Genomic DNA, 23,914 nt, shown 5'->3' on the forward strand with positions numbered 1-23,914 from the left:
GTATAATTTCGATTCCATTATGTACAGACATATGTTATAGAAGATATATTGGGGGGGGGAGCCCAAGAGGATAGGGACCGTACCTGTCTTCTTTACCACTGAAACCTCAGCACCTGGTACAGCACCTGGTACGTAGTGGGTAATAAGTATTTGGTGACTAAATAAATGAGGTGACCCTGCACCATGGAGATCGTTTTTTCGTTAGCAGTTGTAGCTGCCATGTGTGGAATCTGTTTTCAGCTATGTTGAACGTTTAGTGGAAGATTTTTGCCTTTCCCCACAAGTGTCCTCATGAGTGAGACTCAAAGGGCTGCGTTCTGCAGCAACTCCACTGTCTTCGTCACCACCAACACCATGACATGCACATGCAGAGATTATGAAATGCTTGCTCTGTCTGTTCTATATTAAGCTCCTACTGCTTTCAGGAATCCTAATACAATCTCAGTGAAGTCGAAGAACAGGTGGCTCCTGGTAGCTGGCCATACTTTATGAATGGTAAAGCTACAGGATTATAGAATGATCAGATATTTTTTCTCATGAGGTAAAACAACCTACTTCTGGTGGTCTGTGGTGGGCCCAGGATTGTCATTCTGCTTGGTGGGTTAGATTGTGAAGTAAGTAAACTGTTCATTGTTTTCTCTCCCCCTCCCCCACTAACCTCGCAGCTCGCTGTGGTGATGAAGTTGCCCGTTACTTAGATTGCCTTTTGGCACACACTGCTCCCCAACCTAAAGCAGCCCCTGCCTCACAGAAGGGAGGGCGAGATCGGTTCCAGGCGGCTGTGCAAACAACCTGCAATTTAATGTCCTTGGTGACCAAGGCCAAGGAGCTGCATGTACAGAGTGAGTAATACTGAGTCGCTGGAGTCAGGTCCAGGGTGACGTCAAGCCCAGCATGGCATGGCGGTGGGGCATTTGTTACAGTGTAAGCAGGGTCTTTCTTTTGTTCACTGCTTTATCCCCAGAACCTCAGACAGTACTTAGAATACATTAGATACGCACATATTTGTAACATGAATGAGTTGGGTGTAGTTTGCTGTAGATAGAGCTATGTAGTCTGGTTTAGCCAGTCATGTAGTGAGAACAGACAGGAGACACGCAGCGTATTCAGCATGAACATCCGAGTATCAAAATGGTGGAAAGCGTGTTTTTCTTTAGAAAAAAAAATTATTTAATGAGAAAGCATCATAGACTATTACAAGATAGCCTGGCAGAGGAGGAGTTATTCTCCCTTAAGTAAGCTCCATGTGGTTCCCTTAGGCCAGCTGTAACTTCTCCAGTCGATTGTCCCAGCAGCGTAGAGCTGTTTGTCAACTGCAGTCCTCATTCTGCAGCAGCTTTGCCATTCACCTCCCCACGACCACGACCCTCCTTCAGTAGCATTTGTAGTGGTGGGAGTAGTCATGTTTTCCAAGAGTGCTCAGTGCCTCTGTGGTAGCTGCATGTGGAGAGACAGAGGCTCCTTGGTCACACCTGGAGCACCTAGATGTTAACATTTTACAGATAACAAGAATGATTGACGTGCATGCTTCTGCTGTCTAAAACTTTGTTGATCGTTACTAACCATATTAAAGGTGACCTTGGGGAACCATTTCACATTTAGAATATGGGAAAGCTTAACATACCCTCCACGTATGCTTCCTTCACAAAAGGTTTATGTGAAGAAATCTACTTTATTAAGTTATACTTCTAGAATATGAATCAGGAAACAATTTCCAGCTCTGCCACTTACTTGCTTGAACAGTTATTTGAGCTCTATATCTCTGTTTTTGTATCTGAAATGATGAGAATTACGAGAGTCTCTCCTTAGAGGTGGTAAGTATTTCACCAATGGACTGTAAGTAAGAATCTTAGGAATATCTCAAAGTTGGCCAGCCACTACATGTCTTGATTGCCTGCATTGGATCACCCATGTGTGTATTCTCAAGGAAATCCAGCTGTGAGCAGCCAGATACTCTCCTGGGACATTCCAGAAAATATAAAACGGAACTGAGTTCTTTCTGTTGCATGTGATAGTTTATCAAAGCATCAGTGACAGCACCATTGTGGTGTTGATTACATTTTTATAATTAACATCAGCTATGCTACAATTCTAGACATTCCATTCAAAAAATGTTTATTGATTGATTGAACATTCTTTAAATTATGTTATTCATATTCCTTTGATATCACCAAGAAAGGATAAACTTCTATAAAGAACCAACCAACTGTGCATTTTTATTACTCTGCTACTTATCTAACTTTTCCCATAAATGTCAACCTTTTGCAGATGTTAGCATGTATCTTCCTGCAAAGATATTTCAGGCTTCCCGGCCTTCATTCAACTTACTTGACTCACCTCATCCCCCACAGGAGGACCAGGTAAACTTGCACATGAGGTATTTCTATCAGCTTTTTGCAAAACTGCCATCCTTATGGAAAATAATAGAACGAGCCACTATGGTTTCTGCTAGTAACTGGCAGTAGGCAAAATGCTACCCCGATAAAGATATTTGTCCTTTTCAGTTCACATTTTAAATGGGCAAGTTTTTCTAGCCAGGCTTTAAAAAAAACTAGATTGCTATTATCCTATGTTCCTTGATGGTTTCATTATTTTCAGTTTACTTTTCATCAAAAGTTAGGGAATTCTTAAGTAAAAGGTTTAGAGATGAAAAGATGAACACTCTAGGGCATTTTTTAAGTTGAGCACTTGTGGACTTAGGTTTTTTTTTTTTGTCCTTTTTCAAACTAAAGGTTCCCTCTGTTCGAGTAGAAATACTCTTCCTAGAGACCAATCTGGGGAGGTAGACTTCAACGCACTGGTTTCACAGTTGAGGGAGACCTCCAGCTTTCAGGAGCAAGCTGATATCCTCTACATGCTGTATACTATGAAGTGAGTGATAAATATTATCAGTCTACTTAAATGTTTATACAGAGAGGAAACATAGCATTGTAAATATGGCGTAGCTTTGGAGTCTCACTGATCTGGATTTGAATGCAGTTGGTAACTATTATTATCATTATTATGGCTACTTAAAGCCTCCACTGTTTGGTAAAATCTACCGATAAAATATATTCTTAATTCAAAAGAAGTAAGATAATGGAGGCTTACAGGAAAAAGAAACTAGCATTTTTGAGTGTTTAGGGTTTGTCATATATGGCCTTTATTATGTAAAGGTACTTTCCTTCTACACTGATTTGTTAAGTGTTTTGATCATAAATGGGTGCTATATCTTGTCAGAGACTTTCTACATCTATTGATTGGATCATATGATTCTTATTTTTTATTTTGTTTATGTGGTATATCACATTAATCGATTTGCGTATGTTGAACCATCTCTGTGCCTCTGTGATAAAGCCCACTTGATTGTGGTGTATAATCTTTTTAATATGTTGCTGTATTCGGTTTACAAGTATCTTATTTAAGATTTTTGCATCCGTGTTCATGAGAGATATTGGTCTGTAGTTTTCTTTTTTTGTGTTATCTTTACCAGGTTTTGGCATCAGGGCAGTATTGGCCTCATAAAATGAGTTGGGAAGTATTGCCTCCTTTTCAATTTTTTTGAAGAGTTTGAAGAGAATAGGTATTAAATCTTCTTAGACCGTTTTGGTAGAATTCACTGGTGAAGCCATCTGGTCGTGGGCTTTTACTTTTTGGTAGGTTTTTGATGATTGTTTCAATTTCCATACTGCTGATCGGTCTATTTAGATTTTCCAGATCTTCTTGATTCAGTCTAGGAAGGTTGTATTTTTCTAAGTACTGGTCCATTTCTTCTAGGTTATTAAACGTGATGTTATATACTTTTCATAGTATTGTTTCTTGTATGAGTCTTTGTATTTCTGCAGTTTTTGTCGTAATTTCCCCTCTTTCATCCCTGATTTTGTTTATTTGTGTCCTTTCTCTTTTTTCTTTCATGAGTCTAGCCAGGGATTTGTCGATTTTATTGACCTTCTCAAAGAACCAGCTCTTTGTTGCATTTATTTTTTCTATCATTTTTTTGTTTGTTTTCAATTTTTCACTTATTTCTGCTCTAATTTTGATAATTTCTTCTGCTGACTTTAGGCTTCATTTGTTCTTCCTTTTCTAGTGTTTTAAGATGAAGCATTAGGTTGTTTATTTGGGCTCATTCTTGTTTTTGGAGATAGGTTCGTAATGACAAGAACTTTCCTCCTATGACTGCTTTTGCCGTGTCCCAAAAGTTTTGATATGTTGTACTATCATTATCATTCGTTTCTATGTATCTCTTGATCTCTCTTTTCATTTCTTCTCTGACCCACTTATTCTTCAGTAGCATGTTGTTTAATCTCCATGTATTTGTGTTTCTTCCTGATTTCTTTTTGCTATTGATCTCTAGTTTCAAACATTATGATCAGGGAATAGGTTTGGTATGATTTCAACCCTCTGATATTTGTTGAGGCTATCTCTGTGTCCCAGTATGTGCTCGATTCTTGAGAATGTTCCATGTGCACTAGAGAAGAATGTATAAGCAGCTGTTTGGGGATGGAAGCCTCTGTAAATTTCAATTATGTCCAGTTGGTCTCATGTGTCATTTAAGGATGTTATTTCCTTATTGATTTTCTATTTGGATGATCTGTCCATATCCGACAGTGGGGTGTTAGGTCCCTACTACGATAGTGTTTTGATCTATTTCTCTCGTTAGTTCTGTTAGTAATTGCTTTACATATTTTGGGTCTCCCTGATTGGGAGCATAGATATTAATAAGTGTTATTTCTTGTGCATGATTCCCTTTATGGTTTTGAAGTGTCTCTCAGTATCTTTCTTTACATTTTTTATTTTGAAGTCTATTTCATCCGATATTAGTACCTCTGTTCCCACTTTTTTCTGAATGCCATTTGCTTGAAATATCATTTTCCACTCTATTACTTTGAGTCTATATTTGTCTTTGGAGCTGAGATGTATTTCCTGGAGGCAGCATATGGTTGGGTTTTGTTTTTTGATCCATTCTGCAACTCTGGGCCTTTTTATTGGTGAGTTCAATCCACTTACATTTCGGGTGATTATTGAAATATGAGGTCTTCTTATAACCATTTTCTCTTTTGCTTTCTGGTAGCTCGGTGTTTCCATTGCTTCCTTGTCCTTGTGTTTCTGTTTTCTTTATTTTGGTTGGCTTTTGTGGGTTTTTGCCTCTAGTTCTTTTTGTTTAATGTTATATACTTCAGATCTGAATCTTTGGTATGTGGTTATCATTACGAATATGAAAAAGTTATATATACACAGTTGTCCATTTTGTTCTGCACATGTCTTACCTTTATTCCCCTTTGCGAATTTGGATCTTTGAATCCTCTCCTTTTCAGTCATCGTTGTCTCAGATTGTCCCTATGTATGCTGAATGGTCATTACTACCTTACTATAGCAAATCTCTTCTTATCATTTAAGCTTATAATGCCCTGTTTTTAGTAAGAGTTATACTCCTCTACTTCTTTCTGGCTCTTAGTCACCATACTCTGAATTATATATATTTTTTTTTTTTTGTCATTTTGTTTTAGGTGAGTTGACCTCTTTCAGTATTTCCTGTAGTGCAGGCCTCGTAGTGGAGAATTCTCTCAATTTTTGTATGTCTGGAAAGGTCTTTATGTCTCCTTCATATCTAAAGGAGAGCATAGCTGGATACATTATTATTGGCTGGTAGTTCCTTTTATTTAATAGTTTCCAAATTTGATTCCAGTCCTTTGTGGCTTATAAGGTCTGTGCTGAGAAGTCCGACAATAATCTAATGGGTTTTCCATTATAGGTTACCGTCTTCTTTTTCCTGGCTGCCCTGAGAATTCTGTCTTTGTCACTGATTTTTGATAATTTTAATAAAATGTGTTGGTGAAGGCCTTTTTGGGTCGAGATAATTGAGTGTTCTGCTGACTTCTTGAATTCCAAGCTCCAGTTCATTCATTCATTAGATTTGGGAAATTGTCATCAACTATTTTTCTGAAAATGGTTTCTAATCCCTGTTCCTTTTCATCGCCTTCGATAATGCCTATTATTCTTATGTTTCCTCTCCTGATTGTATCAGCTAGTTTTTGAATTTCTCTTTCATTACTTTTCATTCTTTGGTTTCTCTCCTTCCTTCTATTTATTTCTAGATTTCTGTCTTCTATATCACTGATCCTTTCCTCCATTTGGTTGACTCTATTTCCCAAGAGTGCTAATTCATTTTTCCACTCTTGCAGTGTGTTCTTCATCTCCAGAAGTTCTATTTGGTTCCTTTTGAGGGACTCAATCTCCTTGCTCTGCTCGTCTCGTTTTTTCAATTCCTGAAATTGTTGATATGACTCATTTTGGAACTCACTGAGTTTTTTCAGAAGCACCATCCTGAATTCTGTCATTTAAGTTGCGTATTTCTATATCTGTAAGCTTATTTTCTGGATATTTTTCTCTTTCTTTCTGAGATGCCTTGTCACCTTGGTTGTTCGTTGTGTTTAATGGACTGTTTCTCCGCCTGGGCATAAATGGAAATGTATTCTGCTGTTTTTCCAGAAAGAAGATTTATTACATAAAGGTCTGTCTTTAGCCTTTTGCAAAGAAGGCGCTTTTCGTTTGGTTTCCAGTAGGTGGCATCTAAGCCTCTTGGATCCCTGCTTCATATAAAGTGTTAATAATGTCTTTTCTTTCCTTATAGATATTTAATCACGCAGCAGCCTCTCCCAGTGCTCTTCAGACTTTCAGTCACTGGCTTTTCAGTCCATTGGTGACTCTTCCTATAGCACTTTTCATTTCGTGTTTTAAGAAATATATGTAATATATAGACTATATTTATTAAAGACATGATGTAATTATTAAAATTAAAATATTTGATGTACTTATATTGAATAGATAATACGTTAGCATGGGTCAGGCTTTTTAAAATACAGAATTCAATGAAAAGTTTTAAAAAATCTTTCTTCCATCTCTGTTCCCCAGCTACCTGGTTCCCTGACTCACAAGCCATCAGTAGTGTTGGTTTTTTGTGTATCCACTCAGGAACATTTTATGCATATGTAGGTAAATACAGATATAGGTGTGTATAATTTTACACCTGTTTACCCAAATGGTAGCATACTATATGTACTGTTCTGTACCTTACCTTTTTTCCACTAAAACTATATATTTTGAAGATCATTACATCCATATTGCAGCTATGTGTTCCTACTGCATAACAAATCACCTGAAAACTCCCTGGCTTAAAATAATAAAAGCAAAAACTGTTTGAATTATCACAGTTTTAGGGCCTGGCTGGGCTCAGCTGGGCAGTTCTCTGTTAAGGGTCTCACATTCACTTGTGGTCTGACAGTGTCTGGGGCAAAAGTCCTCATGAAGCTTATTCACTCATATATCTGGGCATTAATACTGGCTCTTGACTAGAACCTCAGCTGGTGCTCTTAGCTGTCATTGGGAATAAATGACCTCCCATGTGTCTCTACTTCCTCTCAGCATGGTGTGTAGGTTCCAAGAGTATGTGTCTCAAGAGGGGCGAGTGGAAGCTGCATTGCTTTTTCTGACCCAGCCTCCGAAATTGTGTAGCATTGCTTTCACTGTAGTCACAAGCATACCCGGGTTGAAGGGGACAGAATGCAGATCCCCGCTCTGGATGGGGGGCCTGTGGAAGTCACGCTAGAAGAAGAACATGTAAGATGAAACGTTACAGCCATTTTGAAGCATACACTCTGCTATACTCTAAATCCACGGTCTTTTTTGCGAATACTTGCATAGCATTCCGTTGTTGGCATACGCCATCATCTGCTTGACCAGTCTCCTGCCGATGACCATTTGGCTTGTTTTCAGTCATTGCCCATCACAGGCAGTGCTTCAGTGAATAACCTCATAGGGGACATCGTTGCTCAGGTGTGGAATTTATCCTATAGCTAGACCAGAAGTGGAATCGCTAGATAAAAAGAATGTAGGTATTATTAATATATATTTCCAAATAGCCCTCCACAGGGAGTGTCCCAGTTTTCACTCTTCCGTGGCAACATGTTGAGAGCGCCTGTGTTCATTGAAGTGTTATCAAACTTTGGGATCTTTGACAGCATAAGAGATTAAAAAACTGTAATCTTGATGTAGTGTTTTCTTTTGTTGTTTTTTATCTATTTGTTGACGTTCTTTATATATTAGGGAAATTAGCCTATGAATTGCAAATACTTTTCCGTTACTAATATTTTTCTGTGACTTTGCTTACAGTGCTTTTTGCAATAAGAATTTTATTTTTACGTAGAGAAATGTATCAGTCTTTTATGGATTCTGATGTATGGTTCCTCGTTAAATGTTCCTCTTGCCTCCAGAGTTAAAAAGTAGCTCTCCCATATTTTTTTAGGTACTTTTACATTTAAATCTTTGATACGTTGGGAATTCTGTCATGGATCCAACCTTTTTCCCCCAATGGTTATTTGATTGTCTTAATATCATTTAATAAGTAATCTACCATTTAATAAGTAATCTACCTTCCGTATATATTAAACTCCCAATTTCATAGAGCTTTACATGTTTCGTGGTACTTCACAGCTGACTTGTTACAGTAATTTACAACAATAATATATATGCATCCTTTAAAAATAAGCACCCATCCTTCTTCATTAGTTCCGTAAGTGGCTACTTTGTGAACTTTCAGTAATTAAACTAAATTTTTGACTTTATTTTCAGCACTGTTTAAGCCCACGAAGAGAGTAAAAAACAAAATGTATTGTGTCAGAACACAGATGAAACTAAGACTTGTTCTTGTCTAGGTACTTGGCTCCCAGGGCTGAGTACTAATCATAGCTTTACAAGGATTCTTAGTAACTAAAATTCATTTCATATTGAGAGAGACCTATCAAAAACAGGCACATCCATTATAACACTGAAACCGAAAGTTGTCACTGGCATCTTTTCTTATAGTTCACGTAGGCCTGTCTTTAATATTGCAGAGGACCTGACTGGGACACTGGATTGCATGATGAACGGAGCGTGACGGTCAGAGAGCTGCTGACTGAACTATATGGCAAAGCTGGAGAAATCCGTCACTGGGGCCTGATCCGATACATCTCAGGGATCCTAAGGAAGAAAGTGGAAGCACTCGATGAGGTACTATAAATTCTTCTTAAATTCACACCAAATGCAAATGCAAGTACTTTTTAAAAATTTGTTTCCATATCGTTTTCTAAAGCAACCACATCTTCTAATCATTTGAGATGTTGTCTTTCCCACATAAAGTTTCTGATATTCAGCTAGCATTTCGAATGTCCGACATAAAATAGTGAAGCATATAAACTGTAGATTTTAGAGGTGTTATAAACTATAAGAATTTAAGAATGAATTTACACTAGGGTAAAAGTTCCTACCTCTTAGGAGATAAAACCACCTCATCGTTCCTTCTAGAAATCCCTCTTCCGATCTTCATGGTATTTCCTGACAAAGAGAGCTTGGTGTGGGATTAAATTAAAGGGGAGCAGAAATTTCTAGGCAGAAAAGAGCAATTTTCATAGAAATCGATGCCGTCTGTCTCCTCAGGCCTGCACAGACCTCCTCTCCCACCAGAAACATTTGACGGTGGGGCTCCCTCCGGAACCTCGAGAGAAGACCATCTCAGCGTGAGTGTGCTTTTTTACTGGCTTTGATCAAGCTTCTCTTAGCCTTTAAAGAGCTGTGTGAACTGTCCCCCACTCTCTTGCCCTAATCACATGTGCGATCTTCTGTCAGAGACACTCGACGTGAAAATGTCGATGATGACAGGGCACAGTAAATGTAAGAGGAAACGCATAAGGAGTAATACTCAAATGTTTTGTTTTGTTTGTTTTTGGTTTGGTTTGGTTGCATTTTTTTTCTCTTCCTGGTTTTCCAGAACCTCCCATTCAAAACAAAACAAAATGAAAACAGTGCAGTTGGAATTAGCACATGCAAAAAAAATCAGCTATTCTTTGGACTTTGTTCCAAGGCCTCTCTCCTTGGCTTATAGATGGCTGTTTTCTCCCTATATCTCTTCACATTTCTTCTCTGTGTGTGTGTGTCTTTCTGTGTCCAGATTTCTCATTTATGTAAAGACAGCAGTCCAGTGGCTTTGTTTAGAGCCTACCCTATGACCTCACTTTATCTTAATCACCTCTGTAAAGACCCGATCTCTAAATAAGGTCACACTCTGAAGTACTAGGGGTTAGGATTTCGACATAGGAACTTTGAGGGGATACCGTTCAGCCCATAATACCTTGCTCCTGGCAAACAGAACCTTTTATCACAAATCAGATCAATTTTGTGACTATAGGCATACCTCGGAGGTATTGTGGCTTCAGTTCCAGTCTACCACAATAAAGCAAATCTCAGAGTAAAGTGAGTCATGCAGATTTTTTTGGTTTCCCAGGGCATATAAAAGTTACCTTTACACTATACTGTAGTCTGTTAAGTGTGCAATACCATTACGTCCATAAAAACAATGCACATACCTTAATTAAAAACACCTTATAGATAAAAATGCTAACCAGCATCTGCGCATTCAGTGAGTCATAATCTTTTTGCTGGTGGACGGTCTTGCTCTCATGTTGATGAAAACGCAGTATCTGCAGTGCAGTGAAATGAGGGGATTGTAAAGTAATAAAATAGCTTCCAAAAGGCTCACCTTAAATTTACTTTATTACTTTCTAGCCATAATAGTTACTTGTCAAGTGTTAAGCAGTAACTAGTCTGTAAGGACAGGGTACAGTGAGTTTTATATGGAATGTTGAAGAGAAAGGCAAGCCAGGTTTACACAGGAGAGTGTAGAGCTCTCTTGAGTTGATATGGGCCGGAGTGGTTTGGGGACACGAAGAGCTTTGAGGACTGGAAGAACCAGTCCCAGAACCACTCCCAGAAATGATGAGATGTTGACTTGGGTTTGAGAGGAGCTCTTTCATTTTCTCAATATATTGAGGTTTATTTAGTTACAGAACTTTGACTTTCCTCACTGTTCTTCCTCAGACCTCTGCCCTATGAAGCGCTCACTAAGCTGATAGATGAAGCCAGTGAAGGGGACATGAACATTTCAATCCTTACACAGGTGAGCAGCATTAGAAAACCTAATCCGGTGGTTGATATTTGAAAGTTTTTTCAATTGACCTGGCAATTGACGACATTGTAGGCCTTTTGAGACCTGGGCCATAATTTTCGTCTATACTTATTCCATGCGCAGGAAATACTGGTCTATCTAGCCATGTATATGCGAACTCAACCTGGCCTCTTTGCTGAAATGTTTCGACTTCGGATTGGGCTGATCATACAAGTTATGGCGACGGAACTGGCCCACTCCCTTCGATGCTCAGGTATTCAATTTAGGAACTCTTTTAGGCAGAATTCACTTTTAATGTAAGTCTATTGAGTTTTGGATCAGGAGGGAAAGAAAGCTAAAACATTTTTATCAGTACCTCGGGAGTTGCATATATCAATCATGTTCCCGGATTAATCAATCTCTGTACAAGTAAAGGGACTGATATCATGACAAATTTAATTCGTCCTGCAACTCCAAGAGTTCACCACTTGAGGGCTCTGCACTCTCAATTAATGCATTCCTCCGGACTCCTGGTGTGACCTGGAGTGCACAGCAGGCTTGAATGTGAAAGACTGGGTTCCATTCCAATTCAGTCTGTGCAGCTTGTGGACCCCACACTGAGTCACCATGTCAGTTCAATTATTGCTGTGCCATTATTCTGTCTACTCAACCTTAGGATTAAATCAAGGAAGGCAGTATTCTCATTACTTTTTATCTGACATGACTGTCTTTGAAGCTGTAAAGTGTGAAGGCAGGCATGACTGTTTACATCAGTATTTATTTCATTTCAACAACAATGGCAAAATAATAGAGATAAGAATTGCATACAAAAACAGTCACGGCTGCAAAATTCAGTTTTAGCTGTTTTTTTTTATCAGTTACATTTCCCTAAAAGGTTTTTAATTGAGTTGTTAACAAGTACCTAAATTTATTGTTTCAAGTCTAACCTAAATGATATTAGCTAATTTATATTTAAATAACACTTTAAAGGAAGAGAGTTAATGATTATTTTATACATACCATATGGCAGATACTGCTTTTTGCTTTATATTTACACACATTACCTCTCTTAATTCTTACAATAACCCTCTGGAGAAGGTATTTTTGTCCCACTTTTACCATAAGGAAACAGTCAGAGAGGTCAAATGACTTGCCCAAAGTTACATAGCTAGTAAATACTGAAAATTGAGTCCAAGTCTACCTGGTTCCAAATGACGTTCTGGTTATTCAATAATAAACCTCAACGAAGGATGAGCCCCCAAACCTTCTGCACTTTTCCTTAATTACCTGTTACGGATCTTTTTTTCCTGTGGAGTCATCAAAAGCATGGCTATTTATTTCTTATGGGATGAAGTTAGGGTCCCTGGCTCTGAGATTTAAGACCCTGGACAGTCTGGCCTGTACCTCCTACTTCAACAGTCCTCCCCATTCAGTCTATCAGCCCCTCACTTGGCACTTAGTGTAGCCGTGCTTTATTGATGTTTATCTTGTTGACATCTCCAATCTCTCCCAAATAATCGGTCAGCCTCTCAAGGTCAAGTACTATGTCATACCTGTTTGTACTAACATTGCTTAAAATCATTACCTACATGCAGTAAACTCTTATTAAGTGTCTGATGTTGATGGTCAAACTCAAGTTATCTTTTGAATATCCTTCACAATTTTATAAATTCACATTTATTCTCTCTTAAGTCTCTGTTTCCAGACTGAAAAGTTTTGAGTACCATGTGGAGGGGGGTGAAGAAGAAACCAAGAACCTGGTTAATCCATAAATATTGTGTAGTCAGTCTTTAAGTTATTAAGAATCTATTGCAGTCTTAATACCTAGGCAGTATGGTACTAGAAATTTATTTTGTAATTCTGTTCTTCTAATCGAGTGAGTTCAAAATTCTAAGCAGGAAAGAAATAGAGAAAAAAGGGGTGGGGACGGCAAGCCAATTAGAAATGTCTCTGTCCTAACATCTCTGCTGACTAGCTGAGGAAGCCACAGATGGCCTGATGAACCTCAGTCCTTCTGCCATGAAGAACCTGCTGCACCACATCCTCAGTGGCAAGGAATTTGGAGTGGAACGGAGTGGTAAGGCTGAATATCTGCATTTCCGTTGCAGAGTGTTTGTTTTAAGCATCTTGTTGATTTTCAGATGTTTTTCTTTTATCAAAGGGACCTCTTCCCCCCACGTATATAGAACCCCAATATATGCACCAGCTAAAAGCAAAGGCATCATCTGGAACAAGATTCGGAGACCCCTGTTTGTCTCTCTTTTTTTCCCTTTAGATGGCAATATCAACCAAGTGGATTACTCTCATGTTTTTAACAGTTTTATCCATTTCCTTAAATTATTCCCTTAAGTCTCTACTTTAGGACAACAAACGATCTATATCATCTGAAACTTTCTTGTATTCCCGTTGGCAATAATTCAGTTAATACTTACGGTGGTGTGTGTATGCATGCACACGTGTGTAGCCCCGCAACAGTGTATCTGATGCATTCTTTCACCTTTAAATTCAGATACATCCCAAATTAATCCTCCACCTGTGCTTGATGGTCTGGCAGTGGTATTTGGTATCAAGTATCTAAAACATCAGCACAAATGAAAAGGGTAGTCTTCATGCTCAACTTTAAGAATAAATGAATATATAATATCAGATAGATGTATACAGGACCTTAGAGTGGTAAAGAAAGTTATAAAGCAGTGTTCCTCAAGCCTTTCTGTACACCTGGGGATCTTACTAAAATATAGATTTTCATGCAGTAAGTCTAGAGTGGGGCCTAAGATGCTACTAACAAGCCCCTAGGTGATGCTGATGCTGCTGGTCCATGGACCACCCTTCGAGTAGCAAGGTTATAATTGTTTTATTGTTATTGTTATTAATGTAAAAGGAGGACAGACATCCAAGTCTTTTAAATGTGGTGGAGAAAAAAAAAGTGACCCTGATTATCCTCTCTGTCTTTAACCTGTCGTGCTCTATAGTGCGTCCCACGGATTCAAATGTCAGTCCTGCTATTTCTATTCACGAGGTTGGTGCTGTCGGAGCAACCAAAACCGAACGAGCTGGGATCATGCAATTAAAAAGTGAGATAAAGCAGGTAAGACACTACTTGGGAGGTTAGCTCAGATATTGTCATGTTTAATAACATTCTTTTGCAATCAGACTTTGTTGGGCTTATGTATTCTCTTTTATATTCTGAGTTTAATTTGAGCCATATATTTTTCAGGTGGAATTTCGTAGACTATCTGTCTCAGCTGAGAGTCAGGTGAAACAACTAAGGATCTTTTAACATGGATTAACCTGCCTTCAATTCTACCTAACATGCATGAGCTCATGGCCTTTTGACAAATAAGATGACAAGCCACAGGGTGGCTTGTTTGATTCTCCTTTATAGCAGTTATTTTGTAGATAGCTTTAATTTTTCTGGACCAAACTGTTTTGTTAATTTTAGGAGAAAAGTAATTTGTTTCTGATAGCAAGAGGTTAAAACCCAGAGCTCCTCTTGTTAGGATTAACAACATGTCATTTGGGGATTAATTTTCTTTATGAAACTACAGTTAGATTTCTTACCTGTAAGAACAGATAACAGAGAGAGAACCAGATTATGTGAGGGCCTTTGTTAAGATCTGTTTTCAGGTATTGTCCTGGAATCAGATTATCATTGTCTGTCTTGATGGAGGTATGCGAAAGGTGTTATGGATACAACAATACACGAAACTCATTTAAATTGGTCTGAGAGTTGGTGGCAGTCAACAAATATCATATCGTAGTCTCTTACTCATTTTTTTCCTGCAAATGAGAATAGATGAGTTACTGCGTTATACAAAGAAATAATTAACACAAACTTCCAAAGCTTCTTTCACAACTCTGGGAAATCATGTGATTTTTGAAGTCCAAGTTGTGAAGGCACTAATTTGGTCTCCCCTAGTAGCACTTTTTATGAAATGCTTAAAAGTACTCCTGGCTTTCAAAATAGATGTATGCTAGCTTGCACTATGACAGCACATCCAGAAGAGGAGGAGCAAACATATTTTAGGAGTCAGAAACCATTTAGGAAAAGAATGAGCCAATGCTTGAAGTTTAACTTGAAGTAACTTATCAGATATCCTTTCACATGTATATTACGCAATGGAATAAGAATGGGCCTTGTGATAGAAAAATGTTCACTTTACAGGATTTTTCCCCACATAATTTGGATAATCCAAACATTTTCCTATCTGAAAAGTAAAAACTACATTTCATCCTGAAGCGTTAAATTGACTTGCATTGTTGGTAAACAGTTCTTGTTTTGATTGAAAGTGATTGGCTAAACATTTTATAGTTGTTTGTAGTCACACTGTATCACTTACAAATTCATCGTATATGTAGAACTTGAAGTTCATGTTGTTGGTCAGATTAATAGGATATTCAGGACTTGACCTACCCAGCTATATCATTTAATTCTTTTTTACATATTTACTACCTGTAGGACTTCAAGAAAGCCAGAATCATTAGGACTATAGACAACTGAAAGCCCTAAAGTTTTATTACTTTCTTATTTCTAAATATTGATTTCCATCCTTACCTGCCTGTGTGGTATTTTGTATTATTTTAAGCCTTTTTCTCTACCACTCACCAATGCCCTCTTTTCTGATTATGGAAAAATATTTTTAAGGTAGTTTTATTTCTTTTCCCCTTTACCATGACTTTATTTCATCAGCTTTTTTAATGACAGCATGCTAGCTAGTTACTTGAATAGTCTGTAATTTTACCCTACTAATAACGTAAAAACAGAAATAATGTTTGACTTGCCTCATGTGTTTTAAAACTGTATTTTTCTCAATTTTTTTTCATAGTCCAATGGTGGCCATACCCTGGGTATAGATCTGATGTCACCGACTTTTCTGGTAACTGCTGTTATCTTGTATTAGATACCATTCACAAGTGCTTTGAATACACTTTTACATAAATCATGACATATACTGATCAAGTGAAAAGAAAAATAAAATGAATTCAGTCAAATAAATATAAATCAACTTCATGTATGAGAGTGAAATCTTTCCACTTCTTTCCGAAAAAAGGCGAGAAACGGGGTTTAATTCCAGCCTCTTTTTCATTTTAGAAAACAAAATGCAATTTAATAAGTATTTGTTAAGTATCCATTTATTCATTTATGCTTCAACTAATATCATAAATTACATTCCTACTGTGCACCAAGCACTGTAGTAGACAGCATCAGAATCCCCTGGGAACTTCTGAGAAATGTAAAATCTTGGTCCCTACCCTAGGCCTACTGAATCAGAAAGATGGGGGGGAGGCCCAGCAGTCTGTGTTTTAACAAGCTTTCTAGGCAATTCCAATGCACTTTTAAGTTTGAAAACTACTGCGTTAGCTATTCTTCTGATTATGAATTCATTTGCTAAATATTAAGTGAGTGCCAGTGTTGTTCTAGGCACTGGAAATACAGTACTGAACAAAACGGATGTGGCCTTTGCCATCATGAAGCTTACCGTTTCAGCAGATCTCTGATTAAATTTCCTTGATTTAAATGAAAGGTTCATAATGGCTTATGATTTCCAACCTCGTAGGCTGGAGAGGTTAGGGCCAGATGACAACCAAACAAAAAATGGAAAGCTATTGGAAACAGTATTAGTATTTCTGTTGACCTTAACCAGATACCCTGTCATAAATTAGTTTAGTAAGCTCTGTCGTGTCCACAGTAATGGAGGAGGATAGAGGCACAGAGAAGTTCATCTAAAAACTCCAACTATCGATATTTGGTTTTGAAAAATAGTCTGAATACCCTTTGCAGGTTGACCCCACTATCAGCAACCTGGGATCTTGATGATAGAGACAAAGAAAATGAAGATAAGGCAAACTGCATTTCATCTCCTTAGCACGTTATTGGCCCATAGAAACATCTGGGGGGCACTTTTCTTTTACTTAGCAGCAGTTGGTGATACAGGCATTTGGACCGAATTAAAACGTGAGACGTTATTGTCTCAGAAAATATTTCTATTATCTTATTTCTGTTTTATGTTTATTTCGGAATCTAAACTATCAATGAACCACTTTCTCCAATGTCTTTCATCCTTATAAGTTTTTCATAGTTCATTATGTCGTAGCACGTGTCAGGACTTCGTTTCTATGTGTTGATGAATAATATCCTGCATCGATACACACCACATTTTATCCATTCATCAGTTTCTGTTTTGCGGCTGTTATGAGTAATGCTGCTATGTACCTTCATGTACAAGTTTCTGTGTGAACATGTTTCATTCCTCTTGGATGCATATCTAGGAGTGGACGTGCTGGGTCATTTGGTAACTATGTTTAGCATTTTGAGGAACTGCCAAAGTGTTTTCCAAGGAAGCTGCACCATTTTACATTCCCACCACCTATGTAAAGAGGGTTCCAGTTTCTTCCTATCCTCACCAACTCTTCTTCTTGTCTGTCTGTGATTCTAGCCATTTTAGTGAGTGTGAAGTGGTAGCTCGTGGTTTTGATTTGCATTTCCGTGATGGTTTATGATATTGGGCATCTGTTCCTGTGCCTATTGGCTATTTTCTTATCTTCTTTGCAGAAATGTCCATTCAGATCCTTTGCCCATTTGTTAATTGCATTATTTGTCTTTTTGGTTTTGAGTTGTAAAATTCTTTGTGCATTCTGGGTACAAATCCCTTATCACATATGTGATTGGCAAATATTTTCTTCCATTCAGTGGGTCGTCTTTTCACTTTCTTCTCTTTTTTTCCCTCTAGAGGACATCAACTACAGAATGACTCTCTTGATAGTGTCATTCGAAGAACAGAAGTGTTTCATTTTGATGGTCTAGTTTACTTAATTTTTTCTTTTTTTTCTTTATTTTTATTTTTATTCTTCTTCTTATTTAAATTTATCGATTTAAATTAGTTTCAAGTATACAGTACATTGGTTAGACATCTATATAGTTCATAAAATGATCCCCTCAGTTGCTCCCTCCCTTCCTCAGCCCTCCACCTAGCCATTACCTTACTACTGACTGCCTTCCCTGTGCCGTGCTCCCTATCCCCTTGACCATCCATCAACTACTAACTTGTACTTCTTTAACCCTTCACCCCATTCTCCCAGGCTCACACCCCCTTGCCCTCTGTCTGTCACCAAATTTTCCACTATATTCGTGAGTCTGTTTTGGATTAGTTTCTTCTTTTCGTTCCTTAGATTCCGCATATAAGTGAAATCATATGGTATTTATCTTTCTCTGTCTTATTTCAGTCAGCATAATACCCTCTAGGTCCATCCATGTCATTGCAAATGGTAGGATTTCATTTTTTTACTGGCTGAGTAATATTCCACTGTATATATAAACCATATCTTCTTCATCCAATTGTCTGTTGATGGGCACTTAGGTTCCTTCTATATCTTGGCTATTGTAAATTGTGCTGCCATGAATATTGGAGTGCATAAATGTTTATGAATTATTGTTTTGGTTTTCTTTGGATAAATACCCAGAAGTGCAATTGCTGGGTCAAAAGGTAGATCCATTTTTAATTTTTTGAGAAACCTCCAGACTGTTTTCTGTAGCAGCTGTACCCATTTGCAATCCCACCAACAGTGTAAGGGTTCCCTTTTCTCTGCATCCTCGCCAACATTTGTTTTTTGATTTATTGATGATAGTCATTCTGACAGGCGTGAGGTGATACCTCATTGTGGTTTTAATTTGCATTTTTCTGATAGTTAGCGACCTTGAGCATCTTTTCGTATGTCTATTGGCCATCTGTATTTCCTCTTTAGAGAAGTATCTGTTCAGGTCTTCTGCCCATTTTTTAATTGGATTGTTATTTTTTTTGTCGTTGAGTTGAATAAGTTCTTTATATATTTTGGATATTAACCTCTTTATCAGATGTATCATTAGCGAATATCTTCTCCCAAACAATTGGTTGTTTTCTTGTTTTGTGGATGGTTTCCTTTGCTGTACAAAAACTTTTTAGTTTGATTTAGTCTCATTTGTTTTTTTCTTTTGTTTCCCTTGCCCGAGGAGACATGTCTGAAAATAAATTACTAGTAGCAGTATCAGAGATTACTGCCTATGTTTTCTTCTAGAAGTTTTATGGTTTTGGGTCTTACATTTAAGTGTTTAATCCATCTTGAGTCTATTCTTATATACGAGGTAAGAAGGTGGTCCAGCTGCTTTTTTTACATGTATCTGTCCAATTTCCCCAGTACCATTTATTGAAGACACTGTCTTTACCCCATTGTATATTCTTACTTCCTTTGTCATATATTAAATGAGGGTATAGGCATGGATTTATTTCTGGGCTCTCTATTCTGTTGCATTGATCAATGTATCTGTTTTTATGCCAGTACCATGCTGTTTTGATTGTTGTAGCCTTATAGTACAGTTTGATATCAGGTAGTGTGATACCTCCAACTTTGTTGTTCTTTCTTAAGATTCTCGTGGCTATTTGGGGTCTTTTATGGCTCCATATAAATTTTAGGATTATTTGTTCTAGCTTTCTGAAAAATACCATCGGTATTTTGATAGAGATTGCATAGAATCTATAGATTGCTTTGTGTAATATGGACATTTTATCAATGTTGATTCTTCCTACCTGAGCATGGTATATGCTTCCATTTATTTGTATCATCGTCAATTTCTTTTCCAATGACATAATTTTCTGAAAACAGGTCTTCTACTTTCTTGGTTAATTTGATTCCCAGATATTTTATAGTTTTCAATGCAATTGTAAATGGGATTGTTTTCTTAATTTCTCTTTCTGAAAGTTTATCATTGGTGTATAAAAATGCCACTGACTTCTGAATGTTTATTTTGTAACCTGCTACTTTACTGAATTCATTGATCAGTTCTAACAGTTTTTTTGGTGGAATCTTCAGGGTTCTATATATAGTATCATGTCATAGGCAAATAATGAGAGTTTTACTTCCTTTCCAATTCAGATGCCTTTTATTTCTCTTTCTTGTCTTGTTGCTGTGGCTAAGACTTCCAACGCAATGTTGAAGAGGAGTAGTGTAAGTGGGCATCCTTGTCCTGTTCCTGATCTTAAGGAAAATGCTTTTAGCCTTTCCCCATCGAGTTTGATGTTGGCTGTAGGTTTGTCATATTTGGCCTTCAATATGTTGAGGTATGTTCCCTCTATTCCCACTTTGCTGAGAGTTTTTATCATAAATGGATGCTAGATTTTGTCGAGCACTTTTTCTGCATCTATTGATGTGATTATATGGTTTTTATCTTTCGATATGTTACTGTGGTGTATCTCATTAATTGATTTGCAGATATTGAACCAACCTTGCATCCCAGGAATAAATCCAACTTGATTGTGGTGTATGATATTTTTAATGTATTGCTGAATTCAGTTTGCTAATGTTTTGTTGAGGATCTTTGCATCAATGTTCATAAAAGATATTGGCCTCTAGTATTCTTTTTTTGTAATGTCTTTGCCTGGTTGGAATCAGGGTAATGGTGGCCTCAAAAGGAGTTAGGGAGCCTTCCCTCTTCTTGAATTTTTGGGAATAGTTTGAGAAGAATAGGTGATAATTCTTTGCAGGTTTGATAAAATTCGCCTATGACGCCATCTGGTCCAGGACTTTTGCTTTTTGGAAGGTTTTTGATTACTGATTCTACTTCATTGGTGGTAATTGGTCGGTTCAGATTTCTGTTTCTTCTAGACTCAGTCTTGGGAGACTATATGTTTCTAGGAATGTGTCCATTTCTTCCAGACTCTCCGATTTGTTGGCGTATAATTGCTCGTAGTATTTTCTTATGATCCTTTGTGTTTCTGTGGAGTCTATAGTTATTTCTCCTCTTTCATTTCTGATTTTATTTATTTGAGTCCTCTGTCTTTTTTCCTTGATGAGTCTGACTGAGGGTCTGTCAATTTTGTTTATCCTATCAAAGAACGAGCTCTGGGTTTCATTAACCTTTTGTATTGTTTTTCTAGACTCTGTTTCAGTTATTTCCGCTCTGATCTTTATTATTCCCTTCCTTCTGTTCACTTTGGGCTTTGTTTGCTGTTCTTTTTCTAGTTCTTTTAATTGTAATGTTAGGTTGTTTATTTGAGCTTTTCTTGTTTCTCGAGGTAGGCCTGTATTGCTATGAATTTCTCTCTTAGGACTGCTTTCGCTGTGTCCCATAAATTTTGAGTTGTTGTGTCTTCATTTTCATTTGTCTCTAGGCATCTTTTGATTTCTTCCTTGATCTCATTAATAACTCATTCATTGTTTAGTGGCATGTTATTTAGCCTCTGTGTGTTTGTGTATTTTCCAGGTTTTTTCTTGTAGTTGATTTCTAGTTTCATACCATTGTGATCAGAGAAGACAGTTGATATGATTTCAGTCTTCTTAAATCTATTGATACTTGATTTGTGTGCTAATATGTGGTCTGTCCTTGAAAATGTTCCATGTGCATTTGAGAAGAATGTATATTTTACTGCTTTGGTAAAATGCTCTAAAAATATCTATTAAATCCATCTGTTCTAGTGTGTCTTTTAGGCCCATTGTTTCCTTATTGATTCTTTGCCTGGAAGATCTGTCCGTTGGTGTCAATGGGGTCTTAAAGTCTCCTACTATGAGTGTATTACTATTGATCTCTCCTTTTATGTCAGTCAATAATTGCTTTATGTATGTAGGTGCTCCTATGTAGGGTATGTGTATGTTTACTAGGGTTATGTCCTCTTGATTTATTGATCCCTTTTTCATTATGTAATGCCCTTTTTTGTCTGTTATTATAGCCTTTGTTTTAAAGTCTATTTTATCTGATATAAGTATTGCTACCCCGGCATTTATTTTATTTCTGTTTGCATGAAATATCTTTTTCCATCCCTTTCCTTGCAGTCTGTGAGTGTCGTTTGATCGGAAGTGGGTCTCTTGTAGACAGCATATGCATGGGTCTTGTTTTCTTATCTATTCAGTTACCCTATGTCTTTTTTTTCAAATATTTTAAATTAATTAATTATTTATTTTTAGGCGAGGCAACCCTTGGTTGACCTCACAGATTGCAAGGACCTTGTCAGTTTACAATCCCTTATTTTTTATGCCTACAGCACCTGGTCTTCCTAGGTGGTCTCTCATCCAAGAACTAACCAGGCCCGACCCTACTTAGCTTCCGAGTACCCTATGTTTTTTGATTGGAGCATTTAATCCATTTACATTTAAAGTGATTACTGATAGGTACATAGTTACTGCCATTTTATTATTTGTATTTGTTATTTCTATTTTCTTTTTTACCCCTTCTCTTTTTATCTTTTTACAGAAGACCCTTTAACATTTCTTATAATGCTGGCTTGTTGGCGATGAATTCCTTAAACTTTTTCCTGCTAATTTTTTCTTTTAGTGTCATATCTAAGAAGGCTTTGCCAAACCAAGGTCATAAAGATTTATTCCTAGTTTTTGTTTTAAGAATTTTATAGTTTTAGCTCTTCAAGTTAGGTCCGTGATTATGTTTGGTGTCCCCAAGACCATCCCCAGGTTTGATAATTCACTAGGAGGACTCACAGGACTCAGCATATAGTCATGTAGCTATGAGTAATTACAGCAAAAGGATCCGAAGCAAAATGAGCCAAGGGAAAGGGTGAATGGGACAAAGTCCAGGGGATGCAGGTGCCAGCTTCCGTAGTACTGTCCCAGTAGAGTCACAGAGGATGTGCTTAATTCGCCCTACAAATGTGTTGTGACAACATGTATGCAATATTGCCAACCAGCGAAGCTCATTAAAGACTCAGCACCCAGGATTTTTATTGGGGGCTGCTTTATATAAACGTTCTCACTGTGGCAAATTAGTAAGACTCCAGACCCCCCAGTGGGAAGACAAGTGTTCAGCATAAACGACAGCGTTTGCACAAATAGTCTAGGCTCAGTGAGCCAGTTTTCCATCCTGGAAATGGTGGGAACGCTCCCAAAGTCTAGGTTTCCAAATGCCAGCCAAGGGCCCTCATGTAAGCACGCACTTCAGGTTTGCTGTGTTAACTCTTCTGCACAATAACCCATTTAGGCTTAATTTTTGTGTATGGTGTGAGGTGAGGGGTCCAATTTCATTCTTTTGCATATGAATATCCACTTTTGCTAGCACCATTTCCTTAAAAAACTATGTTTACCCCATTTAATTTTCTTGGCACCCTTGTTGAGCATTAATTGATGAAAATATAATGCTTTATTTCTTAACTCCCAATTCCATTCCAATGCTATACATACCTAGCCTATGCCTGTATGACACAATGTTGATTGATTTTTGTAGCTTGGAAATTGGAAATTGGAAGTCCTTCAACTTTGGTCTTCTTTTTTTAAGATTGTATTAACTACCATGGGTCCCTTGAATCGCCATACCAATGTTAGGGTAAGCTTGTCAGTTTCTGCAAAGAAGCCAGTTGGGATTTTGATGAAGATTGTGTTGAATCTGTTGATCAGTTTTGAGAGTACTGCCATCTTAACAGTGTTAAGCCTTCTGATTCATGGACATAGGATTGTTTCTATTTATTTAGTTCTTATTTTTTTTTTACCATACTGTGTAATTTTCAGGGTATATGTTCTACACTTCTTTCGTTAAATTTATTCCTAAGTATTTTATTCTTTTTGATACTATTTTAAATGGAAATTTTGTCTTATTTTCAGATGTATGAGTGCTACTGTTTAGAAATATAATTGATTTTTGTATATTGATCTTATATCACGAAACTTTACTGAACTCATTAGTCCTAATTGTTCTTCTGTGATTTTTCTTATATAAAGGATTATGTCATCTACAAATAGAGATAGTTTTACTTCTTCCTTTCCACTCTGGGTGACTTTTACTTCTTTTACTGATCAATAGCCTTTGCTAGCACCTCTACTACAATGCTGGATAGAAGTAGCAAGAGTGAACATGTTTGTCTTGTTTTGATCCTAGGAGAAAAAAATGGTCAATTTCTCACTATTTATCATGTCAGCTGTGGGTGTTTTGTAGATGCCCTTTATTAGATTGAAGAGGTTCCCATTTGTTCCTGTTTTGTTGAGCGT

The 23,914-nt window shown here is 37.4% G+C and overlaps 1 protein-coding gene across 1 annotated transcript in view; it reads left to right on the plus strand.

Moving 5' to 3' along the window:
• The window catches only part of PHKA1 (phosphorylase kinase regulatory subunit alpha 1), an 84,895-nt gene that overhangs the window by 54,600 nt on the left and 6,381 nt on the right, over positions 1–23,914 (plus strand). The window contains 10 exon segments of the mRNA XM_039841732.1: positions 630–842; positions 2,269–2,360; positions 2,733–2,754; positions 2,757–2,871; positions 8,871–9,027; positions 9,454–9,533; positions 10,891–10,969; positions 11,102–11,231; positions 12,933–13,034; positions 13,930–14,045. Of these exon segments, the coding sequence (XP_039697666.1) occupies positions 630–842; positions 2,269–2,360; positions 2,733–2,754; positions 2,757–2,871; positions 8,871–9,027; positions 9,454–9,533; positions 10,891–10,969; positions 11,102–11,231; positions 12,933–13,034; positions 13,930–14,045 (1,106 nt within the window).

Source organism: Pteropus medius, unplaced genomic scaffold, assembly GCF_902729225.1.
Source record: "Pteropus medius unplaced genomic scaffold, Ma_sr-lr_union100, whole genome shotgun sequence".
NCBI lineage: Eukaryota > Metazoa > Chordata > Mammalia > Chiroptera > Pteropodidae > Pteropus > Pteropus medius.